General features: G+C 48.0%; 1 protein-coding gene across 2 annotated transcripts in view; it reads left to right on the top strand.

The window, feature by feature from the left end:
- MED26 (mediator complex subunit 26) overlaps window positions 1-19,214 on the top strand; it is a 45,147-nt gene that overhangs the window by 23,051 nt on the left and 2,882 nt on the right. For both annotated transcript variants that reach the window (XM_028519989.2, XM_028519988.2), the window contains one exon: window positions 18,909-18,983. In XM_028519989.2, the coding sequence (XP_028375790.1) occupies window positions 18,909-18,983 (75 nt within the window). The remainder of the gene's footprint in view (window positions 1-18,908; window positions 18,984-19,214) is intronic.

The raw sequence follows: 19,214 nt of genomic DNA, 5'->3' as shown, positions 1-19,214 counted from the left end.
TGAGTGGGTCCCAAGATTAGGTATTAGTTGTTCTCCCAGTCGTTGTGCTATATTTTTTCTTTTTAAAAAATAATATTTTATTGATTATGCTATTACAGTTGTCCCATTTTCCACCCTTCACTCCCCTCCACCCTGCACACCCCCTCCCACCTACATTCCCCCCCTTTAGTTTATGTCCATGTGTCATACATGTAAGTTCTTCGGCTTCTACATTTCCCATAACTATTCTTGCCCTCCCCCTGTCTATTTTCTACCTACCATCTATGCTACTTATTCTCTGTACCTTTTCCCCCCCTCTCCTCCTCCCACTCCCCTGTTGCTAACCTTCCAGGTGATCTCCATTTCTGTGGTTCTGTTCCTGTTCTAGTTGTTTGCTTAGTTTGTTTTTGTTTTTGTTTTTGTTTTAGGTATGGTTGTTAATAATTGTGAGTTTGCTGTCATTTTACTGTACATATTTTTAATCTTCTTTTCTTAGATAAATCCCTTTAACATTTCATATAATAAGGACTTCCTGATGATGGACTCCTTTAACTTGACCTTATCTGGGAAGCACTGTATCTGCCCTTCCATTCTAAATGATAGCTTTGCTGTATAGAGTAGTCTTGGGTGTTGGTCCTTGCTTTTCATGACTTGGAATACTTCTCTCCAGCCCCTTCTTGCCTGTAAGGTCTCTTTTGAGAAATCAGCTGCCAGTCTGATGGGAATTCCTTTGTAGGTAACTGCCTCCTTTTGTCTTGCTGCTTCTAGGATTCTCTCCTTATCTTTAATCTTGGCTAATGTAATTATGATGTTCCTTGGTGTGTTCCTCTTTGAGTCCAACTTCTTTGGGACTCTCTGAGCTTCTTGGTCTTCCTGGAAGTCTATTTCCTTTGCCAGATTGGGGAAGTTCTCCTTTATTGTTCAAATAAGTTTTACACTTGTTACTCTTCCTCTTCTGGTACCCATATAATTCGGTTGTTGGAACGTTTAAAGATGTCCTGGAGGTTCCTAAGCTTCTCCTCATTATTTGGAATATTTGTTTCTTCATTCTTTTCTGATTGGACGTTTCTTCCTTCTGGTCCACACCGTTGATTCGAGTCCCCGTTTACTTCCCATCACTATTGGTTCCCTGTACAGTTTCCTTTATTTCACTTAGTGTAGCCTTCATTTTTTCATCTAATTTGTGACCAAAATCAATCAGTTCTGTGAGCATCCTGATCACCAGTGCTTTGAACAGTGCATCTGATACGCTGGCTACCTCTTTGTCACTTAGTTGTATTTTTTCTGGAGCTTTGATCTGTTCTTTCATTTGGGCCACTTTTTTTGTTTTGACATGCCTGTTACATAGTGAGGGGCGGAGCCTTAGGTGTTCACCAGGGCAGGGCAGTGTTGTGACACTATGTGGGAAGGGGTTCAAGAGGGAACAGAGGCACTTGCTCCTCACTCTGCCAGATTTCAGTCACTTCCCCCACTTCCCCTACTTCCCCCAAGCAAACTGGGCTCTTCTGGTGCTGATTCCCACGTGGGTGGGTTTGTGTACGTTCTAGGACCCTGTGGGTCTCTCCAACAAACTCTCCTGTGGGACTGGGAGTTTCTCCCGCTGCCCCCTCAACCCCCACAGGTGTTTTCAGTTGGTGGTTTGAGGCTTTATTTCCCCACACTAAGGCCCTGGGTTGTGAGGTCTGTCCTGCTCCCCAGTTTTGCCTGGTTTATCTGTGAGCAAGAATGTGGGACTTCCCAGTCCATTAGTTGCTGCCTTGTCCGCCAGCTGCAGACTTGCACCCACACCCAGCTCCACAATCCACCGCCTCACTGGGTCCGCCAGCCACTTTCCTGCGAGCTGCCTGACTCCGTCCCTCTTACTGGTCTGGAAGACCATCTTTAACTCCTTGCTCCTTGGTTGTCGAACTTCTGTACAGTTCAATTTTCTGTCAGTTCTGGTTGTTTTTTGTTTTTAAATTGTTGTTGTCCTTATTTTGGTTGTGTGAAGAAGAACAGTGTGTCTACCTATGCTTCCATCTTGGCTGGAAGTCCCCTCATTGTGCTGTATTTTTTTATTACTTTTGTTTTACTCACTGTAGCTGTTGGATATATAGTCAGTAATATCATTCCAGTTTTCATCTACTGGTGAACTTATATTTACTTCTCATCTTGGCACATTTTCTCCCTTCCTGTTAGTCCTAACACTTACTATAGAGATGGGTATGGCTCAGCAGGCCTGATGCAGCAGTGTCAGAAGTGAGGTTATCTTCATTAGTGTTGCGGATGCCCCAGGGGCTGTGGACCTGTGGGGTAGCAAGGCAGCAAGCAAGGTGCCCAGCTCTGGCGCAGCCTAGGAGACCAGGGTTATTGGCTAGTGCTGTGCAGTTTGCATAGTTTAGCAGCCATCAGAGGGTATGTGGGGGATAATTGCCTGTGTGACTTTAAAAAAAATTATTTATTTTTAAAGAGAGGGCAAAGGAGGGAGGCAGGGGCAGAAACATCAATGTGTGAGAGATACATCAATCAGTTGACTCTTGCACTCCCCCAGCCGGGAACCTGGCCCTCAACCCAAGGCATGTGCCCTGACTGGGAATTGAACCAGTGACCTTTCAGTTTGCTGGCACTCAATCCATTGAACCACACCAGTGAGGGTTTGATGTGACTTTTTAACAGTAACAAGTTTTGTGGATTTTATTTGCTCAGTTGGGGAGAAAGAAATTTGAGGTCTGGATCCTTTGACAGGGCATGCTTCCAACAGGTGCTGCTGGGTTAATGAGGACGATAAGGCATGTGTGGAAGGCAGGCCAGACCATCACCATTGTGTCCCCAGAACCCAGATTTTGGGGAATCCGGGCTAAAGGAGTAATCCATTAGCTGGGCAAGCTCTCCTACAGTAGGCTCCCAGCAGGGAAAGTTGGAAGGAGGTGGTCAGGATGGTTCTTGGTGACGAGTAGCCTCAAGCTGTGGGGACTCTCTGCTCTGCCCTCATCCTCCATGAGCATTCTGCCGCTCATCTGCTATGCTCAGCTTGTCACCTTGCAGATAATCTTGTCACTGAGTTACCATGTGGATTGTGCGGTTTGCTTTTTCTACACTGCTTTTCTGTCTGGCTTTGCAAAAACCTCCTGTGGTTCTTCCCTTCAACCCTCCTGAATAATTTCAGGGTTGACAAGATGGTAAGTTGGAGAAGGTATTTGTGGCGACTTTCAAGACCGCTGCATTGAAAATGGAAGACTTTCCCCAAAGCCATTGGGCCCCGCTGAGCAAACATGTTTGCCTGGATGAATAACAGAGGCTGTGCCATCCTGGCCATAACTTTCCCTCAGCCTGGCTGCTCAAAAGTGGCACCCTTTGCCTTGTCCTTTGTGGGGCTGTGTTAGGACCACTGAGAACCAACTCGCTGTTCCCATGACCTCAGGGGGCGAACAGTGCAGGTAATAGCTGGAATCGTGTCAAGACATGTTTGCTCTCCAGATGCTAATTTGGTAGCTGCAGACTCTGACTTGGAGTAAACATGGTGGGACCTAGCACAGTAAGGTGGGACCTCATTCATCTATTCATCTGTCTGTTCATTCGTTTGTTCATTCATTTATCAGTTGGCATTTATCGAGTCCCTGCTCTGTGCCTCCAGGCACCTGTGAGGTGAAAGTGAACAAGATCAAGGTCCCTGCTCTTGTGATGCATACCTGCAGGTGGTGGGACATTTAACAGTGAGAGAGCTGAGTGGAGTGTCAGAGGTGGGAAAGGCAAGGAAAGGCAGGGCTGGTGCAAAGGCTCGCTTTCAGTAGCTCTTGGCCAATGTAAGGGAGCAGGCTGGTCATTCTGCACAGCAGAGGAGGGGTCCCTGTGAGATTTGCCATGACTTCCAGGTGGATTGCTTGGCCCTGGGTTCTTGATCTGTGAGGGTTGCTGAGGGCTGTTGAAATCTCTGTTTGGGGACTTGTGCCATTCTCGTTGCAGGCACTGTGCTGGTGGCCTTACAGGAGCCCCAAGGTGGAGTCTGGCTGGGTAGGAATCTGGCAGAGGCAGCACCAGCCCAGGCAAGGCCAACTTTGGTCAAGTCCTGTGGAGCACTCTGCAGTGAGTGTAGGGTGTATGTGTGAGTTTTTATTTCAGTTGACTTGTTTTTTCAAAACAGGGTTTAGTGATGTCCCAACCACTGCCATCATTTGAACAGTTGTGTTCCAAGGTAGTGGTTTGTATAGGTAGTTGACTGGAAAATGAGAAAGCATGGTTTCCCCTTAGAAAAATGTCACCAGTGTTATAACAGTGATCAGTTTGGTCCTTGTTGGAACTGAAGTAGACTTACCTTAGAAACCCTGGCTTTGGGATTTGGAAGAGGAGAGGCAGTAAGTAGGTCTGGGAGAGAATGAGGCCAGGGTCCTGGCAGCCTAGGTTGTAGAGTTGCTGTTGGGGGTGCTGACAGGCTCCAAGTGTCAAGCGATTGAGGCTTGCTGCGGTGGGACCCCTGTTTGTAAGGGATGCGTGTGGCACAGTTTGCTAATGACATCTGCTGGGAGGGACTACCAAGTGTGCAGGGCCAAGAGCCCTGGAGCCTATGTTTACCAAGTGCCATTGTTCAACATCCACCAGCCTAGCCGTTAACTTTCCTTTTTACATCCTGTGGTGGTTCATCTAGGCCTGTCACACCACCATCTCTGGGTGAGACCCTCTTCTGGTATGGCAAAGGACGGGCAGGGTCTCACAGCTAGTGGGGGTAGGCTCTGCAGCCCACCTCCACCAGGGCAGTATGGTGACCTATCAGGCCTACATACATGCAGGCTTGGGCACATCACACACCTGGATTTAGGATTGTTGTTGGGATTGGATGAGATCAACCTGTGAAGAGCCCTGTGCTCTGGATAGCAGGCTGAAGGTGGTGCTCAGGGCATTACTCCTGGGGAGGATCTGAATTGGCTGGGCACAAGGTGCCAAGCAGAACCCACGGCTTTGGGAAGAGTGGTTCTGCCCACTATCTCTCTGTGTGAATTTCCTCATGGGCTTGTTCAAATACAGCTTCTGATTCAGGAGGTCTGGGCTGGAGCTGAGATTGTGTGAATCCAAGTGGCTCCTAAGGACACACACTGGTGTGCTGAACCCTAGGTCACACTTGAGAGTAGTAATGGTCTTGCTCAGCTGTCTGAAGGGAAAGTTGGGACTTGAGACAAATTCAGTCACAGGAGCTTAATTTCCATTGAAGAAAACCATGCAGAGGTCAGAGGGGAAAGAAGCACTGCAGCTATTTACGTGTCAGGAGGATGGGTACCCATCTCTCAGACGGCCGTTTGCCTCAGACTTTGTGCAGATGTTCGTGGGCGCTGGCCTTTCTTTTGTGAGCATGGGAAGTTGACACTCCCTCCTGAGTCTCCAGTTGAAATGTGATGAAACCCTGCAGAAGAGCTCATGTCCTTAAATCCAGCCTTTGATGATTGGTGAGCCTTCTATAAATATTTCACAACCAATGAGACACTGTTTCCCAGCTCCAGCCGTGTTTGGGGGCATGCAGAATGTCCCAGAGGGAAAAGCTGATATTTACTGCTGCCTGCTGGAGCTCCGTCTGCTATGAGGAGTGTGTTACACATACTTTACAGTTGGCGTTCACCCTTATGATGTCTTTGGGATGCCCAGCCATGCCAGTCGTCTTCATTTTGCTGAGGGGAGAAGGAAATTCCTGCCCCACCCTTCACCCCCAGGAAGGGCTGAGTCTCCTTGGGGGTCAGATGCCTTACCTCCAGGAAAGATTGTCCTTCTCTTTGCCAACCACCTTCCTACTTTTTCTAGGACCTTTTTGCACCTATCATCTGACTCCACAGAAGTTTTACAGCTTTATTGAGGTGTAATTGACATAAACTGTGTACTTTTAAAGCGTACAAATTGCTACGGTTTGACCTATAAATATATGTCATGCCCTATGTACTCTTCCTTCCAGCCCACCCTTGTGCCCAGAGAACTGTTGATCTTTCTGTCACTGTTGATTAGTCTAGAATTCTGTGAAATCATAAAATATATGTTCTTTTTAAAATTTTATTTTGGTCTCGGCTCTTCTTTTTTCTTTTCTTTTTTTTTTAAAGATTTTATTTATTTATTTTTAGAGAGGGAAGGGAGGGAGACAGAGAGAGAGAGAGAAACATCAATGTGTGGTTGCAGGGGGCCATAGCCTGCAACCCAGGCATGTACCCTGGCTGGGAATCGAACCTGCGACACTTTGGTTCGCAGCCCGCGCTCAATCCACTGAGCTACGCCAGCCAGGGCTCGGCTTTTCTTTCATTCAGCATATCTATTTTGAGATTTATGCATCTTGTATGTATCAGTAGTTCATTACTTTTGTTTTTGTTGCTGAGTAGTGTTTTATTTTATGGGTATACTACAATTCATCTATTCACAATTTGATGGGCTTTAAGAATCTGCCAAAATATCTTCTGAGGTGATTATACTACTTAAACTCCCACCCAGCAGTGTATGAGGATTCTAGTTGCTCCATGTCTTGGCCTTGTCTTTTTTATTGGGTTGGCCAAAAAGTTTGTTTGTTTTTTCCATATGATGGCCCTAGCAGCGCTTAGTAGTCTTTAACTTATTCAAAACAATTTTGTTAGATTGTATTGTAACAGCTGTTATAGCATGCAGTGTAAAAAAAACAACTTAAAAATTGGTGAATTTTTTGCAGCCATTTTAATATTGAAGGTGGAGGAAAATAAGTAACATTTTCAGCATATTATACTTTATTATTTCAAGAAAGGTAAAAACACAACTGAAGTGCAAAAAAAAGACTTGTGCAGTATATGGAGAAGGTGCTATGGCTGATAGAGCATGTCAAAAGTGGTTTGCGAAGTTTCTTGGTTTGCGAAGTTATCTCCCAATAGCGGGAGATAAGTGACACACTCAGTATCCAAATCAATAAGGTTATTGGTGAAAATTAAAAATGTGTGTTTTATTTTACAGAAAAACTAAACTAAATAGACTTTTTGACCAACCCAATAATTTGTGTATCCCTGGTGTCTAATAATGTGGTTGAGCATTTCATTAAGTGTTTGCCATGTATGTTTCTGCCTTGGAGAAAGATTTGAATACCTGTTTAGATCATTTGCCCATTACCCCCCTGCCCTGCCCCTCACCTTGGGTTGGTTGCCTAGGTATTATTGGGTTGAGAGAATTTTTATATGTTTTAGATACAAGTCCTCTCTTAGATACACGATTTATATATGTTTTTCCCAGTCTTTGGCTTGCCTTTTCATTTTCATAACAATGTCATCTTTTGAAGAGCAAAGATTTTGTTAAAATGCAATTTATGTTTTCTCTATAGTTTGTGCTTTTTGTCATATTTTACAAGTCTTTGCCAAACCCAAGATCACTGAGGTTTTTCTCCTATGTTTTCCTCTAGATCACAGGGGGCAAACACAAGGCCTGTGGGCCAAATCCAGCCTTCCACCTTGTTTCATCCGGCCTGGCACCTGGTTTCTATCCGGCGGCAGTGCCAGGCTGTCACTTAACTGTTAAGGAGTGGTTACATTTATACAGTCCTAAAATTACATTCAGCCCTTTGGAGGCAACCGCAAGGTTGATGTGGCCCGCGGTGAAAATGAGTTCGACACTCCTACTGTAGATGTTCTGTAGTTTCAGTTCTTATATTTAGGTTTATGATCTATTTTGCATTAATGTTTATCTGGCAAGGTAGAGGTCAAGAGCTATTTTGCTGTTGGTTTTTGCATATGGCTATCCAATTATTCCAGAACTATTTGTTGAAAATTATTTGTTCCCTGTTGAATTGCCTTAACACCTTTGTTAAAAATCAGTTGCCCAGGTTCAATTCCCAGTCAGGGCACATGCCTGGGTTGCAGGCCACAGCCCCCAGTAACTGCATATTAATGTTTCTCTCTCTCTCTCTCTTTCTCCCTCCCTTCCCTCTTTAAAAAATAAATAAATAAAAAATTTTTAAAAAATCAGTTGCCTATGTATGTGTGGGTCTGCTAATGGACTCTATTCTTTCATTGATCTGTTTGGCACAAATAATACCACACTGTCTTAATTATGTAAGTCTTAAAGTCAGATAATATGAGTGTTCCATTTTCTTTCTTTCAAAGTTTGTTGGCCTTTGTGTTTCCATATGAATTTAAGAATCGCCTTGTCAATTTCTCCTAAAGACCCTGATAAAATTTTGGTTGGGATTGCATTGAATCTATAGATTAGTTTGGGGGAGACTTGACATTGTAAAGATTTTGACTCTTCCAGTCCATTACCTTGCTGTATCTCTCCATTAATTGAGGCCTCTTTTAATTTCTGAGCCATGTTTTGAACTTGTACCTTTCGAAAGAGTTTTCATATATACTATTCTGGTATTTGTAAGTAAAGACAGTTTTACTTCCTCTTTTCCAAGGTGAATGACATTTTTTTTTTCCTTTATTGTACTGGCTGGAAACTTCTGACAAGACTGAATAGGAGTGGTAAGCTCGCATCCTTGTCTTGTATCTTTTCTTTTTTTAAGACTTTATTTATTTTTAAAGAGGGGAAGGGAGGGAGAGGGGAAGAGAAACATCAGTGTGTGGGTGCCACGTGAGCACCCCCTACTAGTCACCTGGCATGCAACTCAGACATGTGCCCTGATTGGGAATAGAACTCAGCCCTTTGGTTTGCATTCAGGCGCTCAATCACTGAGCCACACCACCCAGGGCATCTTGTATCTTTTCTTAGGGGGAAAACATTCAGCTTCTTATCATTAGGTATAGCATTAGCTGTGGGCATTGTAGAAGCACTTTATCAGCCAAGGAGGTTTTCTTCTATTCCTAGTTTGCTGAAAGTTTTTATTAGAAATAGATTTACAATTTTGTCAAATGTTTTTCTGTATTGATTGGAATGATCATAAGGCCTTTTATTTTGACAAATTGCATCAATTTTTAAGTGTTATCTGCCTCCCCAATTTAATTTCTGGTCTCCCTTTCTTTGCTGTCTTTTTCCTGTGTAAGCATGCAGACAGACTCCTTATCCTAATTGTCCCATTGCTTTCCCTTGAGCCAGCTGCCCATTTCTGCTCAGGTCACCAGCATGGCTTGCTAATGGCCTGTTGCATAGAGGCAGGCCTGGGCTGACTGCACAGGTTAGGTTAGCAGGTTAGGTCAGAAATGAACATGTGGCCAGGTATGTAACAGGTTTCTTGGCTTCCTTGTTGGGGGAGCAGCATAATACTTACTGTGGAGGTCTGTGGTCTCAGAGGAGACCACCATGTGGTAGGCGACAGACGCCCAGCACAGTGCTGGTAGGTGATGCCCAGGCAGTGGCCTACCTTGCTCTCATAACCTTAGACTTGGTCTTGCAAGTAGCAGTAACTACTTACTGAGTGCTTCTTTTTTGGAACCTTTAGAATGCTCTTGTCCTCCCCAGACTGACCCCTACATAGGAGGAACATGTGGACATATGTCTGTGTGAGCTGTGAAGTGTAGTGCATACCCTGTGTCTCAGGGATAGCCTAGGCTTACAGTGCCACAGGTCTCAGGCTTTATTCTATGGGACTCAGAGGGTCTGTGTCTCTGTGGGGGAGGGGAGTGAAGGGCTGGTTTGCTAGGGCCTCTTCCTCCTCTCAGTCTCAGCAACTCTGGCATTTGTTTCTAGGACAGGATGACCTCTGTATAAGATCAGTTTCTTAAAGTATAGCATACATCCAGAAAAGTGTTAGAGTCATAAGTTACACATTTCAGTGAAGGTTTATGAAGTGAACACACCCAAGAAGTCCCACCCCGGTCAGGTCAAGAAATAGAGGATTTCTCTAGAAGGCACTCTTGTTCCGTCTCCTGGTCATTCCCCACCCCCCACTTCCCTGACTTTGTCACCATCGAGAGGTCTTGCACTTCAATATAGAATGTATTCTTGGGTCTCTGGCTTTTCATTATCTGACAGTTTTGAAATTTTTCTTAGTGTTTAGCAGTGGTTCCTTCACTCTGTGTTGAATGGCTAAACCGTGATTGAGTTACCACCTTCACTTCGGCCATGCAGGTGTTTTTCACTTGGTGCTGTTCTGAATATGGCTGCCCCCACCATTCTTGATACTCTCGCTTCTGTTAGTGCATGCCCTGGAGTGGAACTGCTGGGTTGTAGGGTGTGTGTCCATCTTTAGGTGATGTCTGACATAGAATGCCCAGGCTCACCCTCCTGTTCCATGGGTGATGGTGTCCTTGATTCTCTCTAGTGTGGCCTCTGTTGCAGGAATGACCACTGAGAAAGCCCTTCTGCCACTGCCATTACTCCAACCCCACACATAGCCAGGACTGTGGGGTAGCAGGTAGGCGGGAGGGGTGGCCTCCTGGCACTGCACTAGGGCCATGGAACAGCTTGATGGTGAGTGTGCCAGGCATGCCTGGCCTGGTCTCTGAGGTTACAGAGTCGCCAAGGGCAGCGGTCAGTGCACCATTCAGCACCTACAGACATGATCTGAGCTTTTCCCAACTTTCTGCCTGGGCTTCCCAGAACATGGAGAAGGAGCTTGGGTTGGTGGCTGCTTTTGCTTACATGAGAGTTGAGCCCCACTGCATCTCTGCCTAGCCCTACAGCCAGGCATTTTCTGTTAGCAGCACTGGAGTGTACTGTTTTCACCTTGCTGCTTTGCTTAACAGTCTCTTGGAGGTTAGCCCCCATCAGTTCCTAAAAGGCTGGCTCATTCTCATTTTGGATAGTCCATTTTCATGTGCTTGTGGGCTGAGCACTTGTATGCCCCTTCCATCAGTGCCTCATCATTCTGTCTTGCACAGTTGGCATCCTGGTGTGCTGTCATTGGGTACACTGCCAGCCGGGCCCCTCTCTGAGCTCATCTGGCAGACATAAATGGTCTGCTTGGCTTTCAGACTTTTCAGTTGTGTCAGTGTAGGAATGAACCAGTTCACAGATGACATGTTGAGAGCTCTTAAAAAACAGCTGAATTACGTCAGTTGTACTTTCTGTTGACCTAATTCAGAGGTCAGGAGAGTTTAAGTTCGCAGTTTTGTTGGAAAGAGCTGCTGGGATATAAAGGAGAGAGGGGGACAGCTTGGGGACTGGGGCTGCAGAGAGGAGTAGTGCCTCCCCTGCTCACTCCTCCGTGCTCAGTCTGCTGCCTGGGTGAGGCGGGAGTTTCCATCCCATGGGCCCAGTTACAGCTGCAATTTCATGCTCTGGCTGTGGGTCCTCTGCAGACAGGCAGGCCATGCAGGTGGTGGGCAGGCTCCAGCTGTGGGTGCTCCTCGGGAGCAGATGGGCGCCATTGAGGAGGAAGTGCTTCTGTGCTTTTGCAAGCAGTGAGCTTGGCTGCTGCACCTGAGAGAAACCCCCTACCCTGCACCTCAGTGTCATTCTTCCTCTGCCAGAGACTCTGTTCCTGTGGCTGTGAGGCTTCCACGGCATCCTGGTGGAAGATGGTGCCTTTGCCAGACACAACACTGGCATGGCATTTGCCCAAGGGAGGTTCCCCTTGCTCTTTCTGTCTGGCTGTGAGACAAGGCAAGGCAGAGCAGGGCCAAGGAGGCTGTACCTTCCTGGATCGAGAAGGAGGATCAAGCTGCACTGACTTCTTTTCCTTAACTCAGGAAGACTGCATGATGAGACATGGGCTGGGCTGTTGCACCAAATTGTGACTGAGGCAGTTCGGGTCACAGGACAGCATCCTCCAGGGAACATGTGTGGAGTTTTCAGAAGCAGGAGGAAGACTTGCCATGGCTGAAAATGGTTGCTGCTGGGACAGAAATCACAGACACACTCACCCAGCAAAGCCCTATTTCATTCACCCTCAGCAGACACGACTGGCACCTGCTGTGGGGCTGGCAGGGAACGGTGACTCAGCTGAGGAAGGCATTAGAATGCTCAGCACATTGAAAAGCTCAAAGTCTGGTTGCTTCTGGGTGCCATCTGTGGCATGTTTTGGTTTGGAAGGACAGCTTGCTTGCTGATGAACACATCCAAAGTCTTTTGAGCTAAGTGGTTTTTGTCATTGTTGTCTAGGCCATTCTGCGTTTTAAAAGAAGAAAAAAAGATGACTTCCACATTTTTGATTTTTAAACTGAAGTGGTTTTTTTGTTGTTTTTTAAAATAATTTTTTAAAGATTTTATTTATTTTTAGAGAGGGAAGGGAGAGAGAGAGAGAGAGAAACATCAATGTGCGGTTGCTGGGGGTTCTGGCCTGCAACCCAGGAATGTACCCTGGCTGGGAATCGAACCTGGGACACTTTGGTTCCCAGCCCACGCTCAATCCACTGAGCTGCGCCAGCCAGGGCTTTAAACTGAAGTGGTTTTTACTGCTGACCAGCCATCCTTGAACCTTCTGAACAAGTTGGTGTGGGCTGCCCTGCAGATGCAGGCCCACAGGCTGGTCAGGGCACTGGCCAGACAGTGAGACGGGGTGAGTCCGCCCTCAGTGTGTACCATCTACAGCCAGGAGGGGAGCAGACTCCAGGGCCACCATCGTTTACTTAAAGTGGCTTGCGGCTCAGGGTAAGCTTGTGGGTGGGCTAAAGCCTCTGCTTTAGTGGGAGGGTGTGGGTTTCCCTGGTTGTAAAAGAGGAAGGCAAAGGCAGCCTGAAGACCATCTGAAAATGCTGCTGGGCATGAAGCTGCCGCTCCCGTGTGGCTTCCAGGAGCTCTTTGTAACCTGTTTTCCTGCTGTGGCAGGTTGGCAGGAGGGGATGTGGGTGGGATGCTGCTGGAAGGCCATAGTCCACCACCTTCTAGCTACATGGTGAGCCCTGGACTCTCAGTTTCCTTACCTGTAAAGTGGGGTTTTAAGGATGAAAAGCTCGAGTTTGGCCCCTGAGGAAGCCAACAAGTGGCAGTTCTGTGAGAGTCTGTCCAGGCAGACCCACCAATGCTCACACCTCAGGGAGTGCAGGGTTTCCCCATTTTCACCATGGTCACACATGTCTGGCTTCTTTACCGAGAGGTTGGGTATTTCTGGTGGAGTGAGGCTCTTTGATGCGTGGAGAAAAGAGCCATGAGCCAGGGGCTTGCAGACTCGGAAGCTTGGTGTCTCGGTTCCTTATTTCACATCAGGGTGGAATTACCCCCAGGCGATAATTATTCAGAGCTTAGGCTTTACCTACATATCCCTTGAAATAGAGCAATGGCATCCACAGGTGGATAAGAGCTCTGGTGTGTCTTGTGTTCTGCCATAACATCAAAAGCCCCTTGTGGACCCTGGAACACACCCTCCCTGTGATGGCTGTGGGCAGGAGGGCCTCTCCTGCATGAAGCTCCTGCACAGCCAGCTTCTGGCCTTCTGTGCTCTTTAGCAGGGAGACCCAGACCCCAAGGCCTTTTCTATTCTAGGAGTGCAGGCTGTTTTGGCACCATGTGCGGAGGGTAAAGGGACTGGCGACAGGCTCACTGTGGAACCACCCAGCCCTTGGCCTTCTCCCCACACACGCACCAAGTGTGCAGCGCAGAGCCATTGTGAGGAGTTGGAAAATGGATATCCGCTCACTTCACCTCTACACAGCTGCCCTGTCATTCCAGGTCTAGTGAAGTGTCCCATCCAAATGTCAGGAAATATGTGTATTTAATAACCTGTGGGTTTGTTTGTTGTTGTTTAAGATTTTGGTAAATTTTATACAAAATTAGAATAATGTAACCATCTTGGCATCAGTAGATACCAGCTCAAAACCCTACTTACCAGATCAACATTGTTTCCTCTATCCTGAACCCCTCCCCCACACTGACACCCAGGCCAGTTCTTTTTTACCAAGTTCCAGGCGGCATCATTTCTTCAGTGAAGAGCTTAAAATGTGCCATTAAAGATTAGGGTGAGCAGTGCACCTTGAGCGTTCATTCGGAGCGTACTGTGCTGTGGCAGTGTGCACAGGCTCTGTCATTGCTCCCATGTGACAGGATAGGGACATCACCTGAGTAGGAATGGTGACAGACAGCCTGCACTGCCGTGGTCCATACTCTTTCCCAGACTGCTTCTGAGGGGTGCCGTCCCTTCCCTGGGGCTGTTGCCTGTGTATGTCCAACCCCATTCTTCCTGCTCCCTGAGAGTCACGCAGCAGCTGTCCCCAGCTAGGCTGGCTGGGTTAGTGACTTGGGGATTATGGGCTTTCTGAGAACGAGAGCTGTTTTACTTCCTTTATGCCTACTCTTGGTTTTCACATGGTGAGAAGACCCCTTAAGAGCACTGGGAACTGGATCAGAAGTGAAGAACATCCTGTTTCCTGCCCCTAATGAGGATGTGCTTAATGAGGGTTCTTTCTCTCCTTTTTGCCAGGGGGTTCCAGGGGGTGCCTGCAAGTGTGATGTTGGAGACGCTGGCTGCCCGAAATAAACTCCCATGTTCCAACTGTCTGACTGAGTGTACCTGATTGTGCCCCCTGAGCCTTCAGAATAAGAACCGTCAGCAAAGTGGTTATGGAGTCAGTCCCACCAGTAGTCATGGCTGACTTCATAGACACCTGCATCACACCTGAGGTGACTTCCTGCCCTGCCTTTGCAGTGGACACCTTAGGATCCTGAGTGTTCTCCATTGCCTGTTACCAGTGCAGAGTAGCTCTGTCCCATCTTGTACCTCCTCTGAGAACATTTAGGTATACATGTATGTGGGGCAAATGCCGCTACTCTGTGGGCTCCATGGCTGGGCAATATTTATTTGCAATAACGAGGCCAGCCAAATACTGAAAACAGATGGGTTGGATGAATGGGCTGGAGTGGTAAGCAGTTCACACGGGCAGTCATCATTGGTAGTAAGGGCAGGTGATACTAGGCTCACTAATTGTTCAAGAAATACAAATTAATCTGCATCTGTTAAGGGACCCCTAATGAGGAAATGAAAGGCTGCTGGTGCTCAGGTTCCCTGGTGTGTGGATTCTGCCTCTTTTGGGAAAGCTGGTTGGCAGGTGGTTTTGAGGTGTTTTTTACTGGGAAGAATCCCAAAGGAGACAGCCAGAGGGGTGGGGGGTCACAGATGTGCTGGGCTGTTTCTGACAGCAGGAGGCTGCATGGGGTCCTCACCCCAGCCTGCAGGATGGAGCAGTATGTGCGCTGTGGTGATGAGAACATGTGTTTTCACGCAGACAGGTCTGTTGGTCCATTGGGGTGGTGGCAGCTGTCAGCTCCCACTGGGGCCGGAGTTGGTAGAAGGCAGGTTGTGTTCTCCTGGCATCCTCGTTCATGCCACTGTCTTCATTCTGGTCTCCTCTCCCCTTTCTAAGGCTTTCTTGCCATCTCACCATCTCCCAGGGCCTTGGGACTTCTATTGTCCATGCTAGGAGACCCCACTCAGGTGATGCCCTTGCCGCAGGCATGCCTGGCCTGCCTTGTAGCTGATACCCATCTCCTTGCTGTGAGGACCCGTGCTGGGCTTTACAGTCATGTAGCCTGGATGGGAGCCTCCCCTTGGCCACATCACCTTGGCATCTATGCTGCCCATGGGCTCTTCCATCCAGAGTGGGAGGCCTGCCACTCCTGAGTAGATGGGTGTGTAAATTGGTAAGACAGGTTGAGGAGCCTTGTGTCTGGGGTAAGGGCACTGCCTGCCAACAGGCTGGCCAGGGTGAGATGCTGCCTACTGGTTCTGAGGCCAGAAGCCTGGTCTGGCACTGTATAGACCCCCAAGATTTCCTGTCTGTCTGGTGTGGTAAGGGCCAGGGCTTGGAGCCAGACTCCTGAACTTCCATGCAGTAGGAGTAGAAGGTGGGAGACAGAGGACAGCGTTTTTCACAGGGCTGAAGGCCTCCCTGCATACCACCTGAGTTATGGCAGGGCCCACAGACCTGTCCCTTCTCAACTCCTGTGCAGCATCCAAAGAAGGTCCTGGCTGTGGGGTGTCTGCGGCACCAACTGACTGCTAGCCCTGGCCTGCCCAGGTGTTCTGCCTCCCCCTCCTGCCTGGCAGTGGGACAGCGTCTGCCCAAGGACAAGGACACTCTGTACTGCTGGGCTTGCTCTGTGGGGACTGCTGGTTCAGGAATGTGTGGGGACCCAGAGCTCTAAATATACCAGGGTGAGGTCACCAGGGTAGAGACAGAGCATGTGGCAAGCCCAGGACCCTGTTGGGGCTGAATCCCAGGGCCAGAAACAGGGAGCTGGTGGCCTTGCTCTCCCTGTGGGACCAGCCTCCTCACCACAGTCTCCTCTGGCACCGCATCCCGCTCACAGCACATTAGAGGTGTGCAGGGTGTCAATTGTGTCTCCTCTCATACTCACTCCCTCAGTGCAGCTTGGAGTAGCTTTTTAGAGCCAGCTGAATGTGTTCACGGCCACATCCCCAAACAAAAACATCATGAGATGAGGCCATTGTTACCAGGGTGCAAGTTGGCCCCTGACAGAGGGGCAGCATTGTGAGAGTTCCTCAGGCACAGTAAGGGCCACTGTCATTGCTCTGTGGTCACTGTGCTGCCTTCAGCTGGAAATGGGGCAGGTAAGAAAATACACAATTTTCTTACCTGGGAATACACAAGGCCAGCAGAGTAACAGTCTCCACGGACATCCATGTCCTAGTCCCCAGAACTTGGGCACATGGCACCTTACATGGCAGAAGGGACTTTTGTAACTAAGGATGTAGATCTGGATTGTTCTGGCGGACCCAGCCTGATGGAATCTTTGCAAACAGAGACCATTTCCCAACTGGTCGGAGGTGTGATGTGAGGGCTCCACACATTGCTGACTTTGAGTGTGGGTGGGGTGGGGACAGTGATCCAGGGAATGCCGTGCCTTCAGGAAGCTGGGAATGGCCTTCAGATAACAGTCACAAAAAGAATGGGGACTTCAGGTCTGCAGCCCTGAGGAACTGAATTCTGCCAGCACCTTGAGCGGGTAACGGGTCCTTGAGAGCCCACCAAATGGAGCACAGCCTGCTAACACCTGGGTCACAGCCCAGGGAGACCCTAGCGCCCTCCTAACCTCTGGAACCCGGGATGATCCATGCATTTTGTTTAAGCTGCTCAGTTTGTGATCATGTATGAACACTTTGGCAGCAAGAGGAAACTGGTATGCCATGGTGCTGGAAGGCTTCCTGGGGGCTAATTACAGTAGTTCATGGCCTTAGAGTCCACAGCCCCACTGGCTGCTTATTTGTTAGCCCACAATCATGTCTGGTCAGAGTGGTGATTGTGGTTTTGTCTGTAACAGCCAGTGGAAACACCGAAGTGTCCCCCAACAGGCCCTGCTCAGTGGGGCTTTCTGTCACTAGAAGGCTGAGCAAAAGGTGAGGTCTGTCCTGCTGCACATTTCAGATGTTAGAAAAAACAAGGCATAAAACCATGTGTTGTTTTTTAAAATATGTGCTAAGACTTGTGGATGTGAGGAATATTTCTGGGAAAGCTACAAGGAGATGCTGCAGTGGCTGGGTGGTAGGCGTATGTTTCCGTACTGTATCGTGCCTACATAACTCTGCTCTATAGTGTTTGTAGGGGAGTGATACGCTTACTGTGTGATTTTAGAGGGAGTAGGGGACTTATTCTGGGTGTGGGCTCCCCCTTCCGGCCAGCCTGCCCACTGGAAACCCGCCTACTGGAAATCTGTAGGTGCTGGATTTGTGGGACTACAGGAGGTTTTATCTATCTATTTTTAGAGTGAGGGGAAGGGAGGGGGAAAGAAAGGGACAGAAATATCTGTGTGAGAGAGAAATATCGATTGGTTGCCTCTCGTATCCCCCAACCAGGACCTAGCCTGCAACCCAGGCATGTGCCCTGACCAGGAATTGAACTGGCACCTTTTCAGTGTATGGGCCGATGCCCAACCTACTGAGCCACACCAGTGTGGAGTGGAGTTCTTTACTTATCCTGTATCTAAATCCTTCAAAGGGAATGTTTTGTCAACCTATACTCCCAGGCCAAGGCTCACCTCTTCATCAGCAGTGTCTTTTATTAAGCCAGAGTTCTTAATTTTGATGAAGCCAGTTTCCAGTTTGTCCATGTTTTTTCTTGGCTAGTTAGTGCTTTGGGGCTCCTAAGAAACCTTTGTTTACCTGAAGGTAGCAACATTTCTTCTAGAAGTATGAGAGTTTTCTCTTTCATTCAGGTCTGTGGTTCATTTTGAACATGCTGCAGTGCTTGGTGTGAGTGGAATGGGCCATATACATTTCATGTCATGTGGTTTGAGCTCCATCTTGTTGGTGTCCAAAAGCTATGGTTTGCTTATTTCTATGACTCTTGAATTTCTCCCTCTGTTCCTTCAATTCCTAGAGGACAATGGTCTCATCATCAGCATTGGAACATAATGTTTGAACTTTGTGTCATCTCTTATCTGTAAAATGGAATAATACTAGTACTTACCCTGGGATTCACGTGACCACTAAACAGGGTGACAACATGTATTAGTAGGGCAGGGTCTTGCTTGCAGCAGACATCGTAAAGGGACTTAATTGCTCGGTCATAAGATATATACACATATTTGTACCGGACAAAGCCCATTGCTCCCCAGTTGGGTGTCCCAAGAATTCCCTGGTATAGTTAGGTACTGTTTCTGCCAGGTGGGCATGTGCAGTGTGTCCACTTAAGGGTTCGGTCTGCACTTCCTGATCACTAGGAGACTTGAGGCCTGGTGCTGCAGCCTCCTGCATTTGCCCAGGGTCTCTGTACAGTCCAGAGTTGGATCCCTGGGGCCCTGTGGCATCTGTCTTCACCCACCTTGTGACTTTCTGCTCTCTTTATGGTGTCTTTGGATGAACTCTACAGATCTTGGTAATTTAGCCAAATCTGTTATGTATAGATCTTTTAAGCTTGGTTCATTTTATTTAATAAACACTTTATCCTCCCACCCCATCAGACGGCAGAGTAGAGTGCATCTCCTGGGTCAAGGGCAGATCTTGTTTCATAAATGAGTTTCAGTTGTGTAATAGCCACTCAGGCGTGTGGGCATGTATGTGGATGGGAGAGAGAGTGCCATGTTGCCCAGGGAGCAGGTGTGGGGACAGGGCGTCAGAGATGCCAGCTCCACTGGCTCCTGGTGTGGGAGAGGTGGAGCGGGCTAGAAGGGCAGGGATGTGATGAATGGCTCTTGTTTTACAGATCCGGAACATGGTGGCGGTGCTGGAAGTCATCTCCAGCCTGGAGAAATACCCGATTACCAAAGAGGCACTAGAGGTGAGTGTTCCCAACCTGCAGTACAAGCTCAAGAATACCACCTTTCCACGGGCACTATAAGAACCTGGGGCAGGTAGTCAGTCCCAGAGCTGGGGCTCTATCCTCGCAGGATGAACTGCACACTCAGAGGTGAGAGGGGTTTCTGGGGGGAGGCTGCAGTGAGTAACACAGGCCATAGGCTCTTTGTTTGCTGTTGCCTTTGCCACAGTATGCTCTCACCCTGAAAACTTC

Source organism: Phyllostomus discolor, chromosome 8 (assembly GCF_004126475.2).
Source record: "Phyllostomus discolor isolate MPI-MPIP mPhyDis1 chromosome 8, mPhyDis1.pri.v3, whole genome shotgun sequence".
In the NCBI taxonomy this organism is placed as follows: domain Eukaryota; kingdom Metazoa; phylum Chordata; class Mammalia; order Chiroptera; family Phyllostomidae; genus Phyllostomus; species Phyllostomus discolor.
Note: the sequence above shows the minus strand (reverse complement) of the source record. Positions and strands in the feature narration are given on the sequence as shown.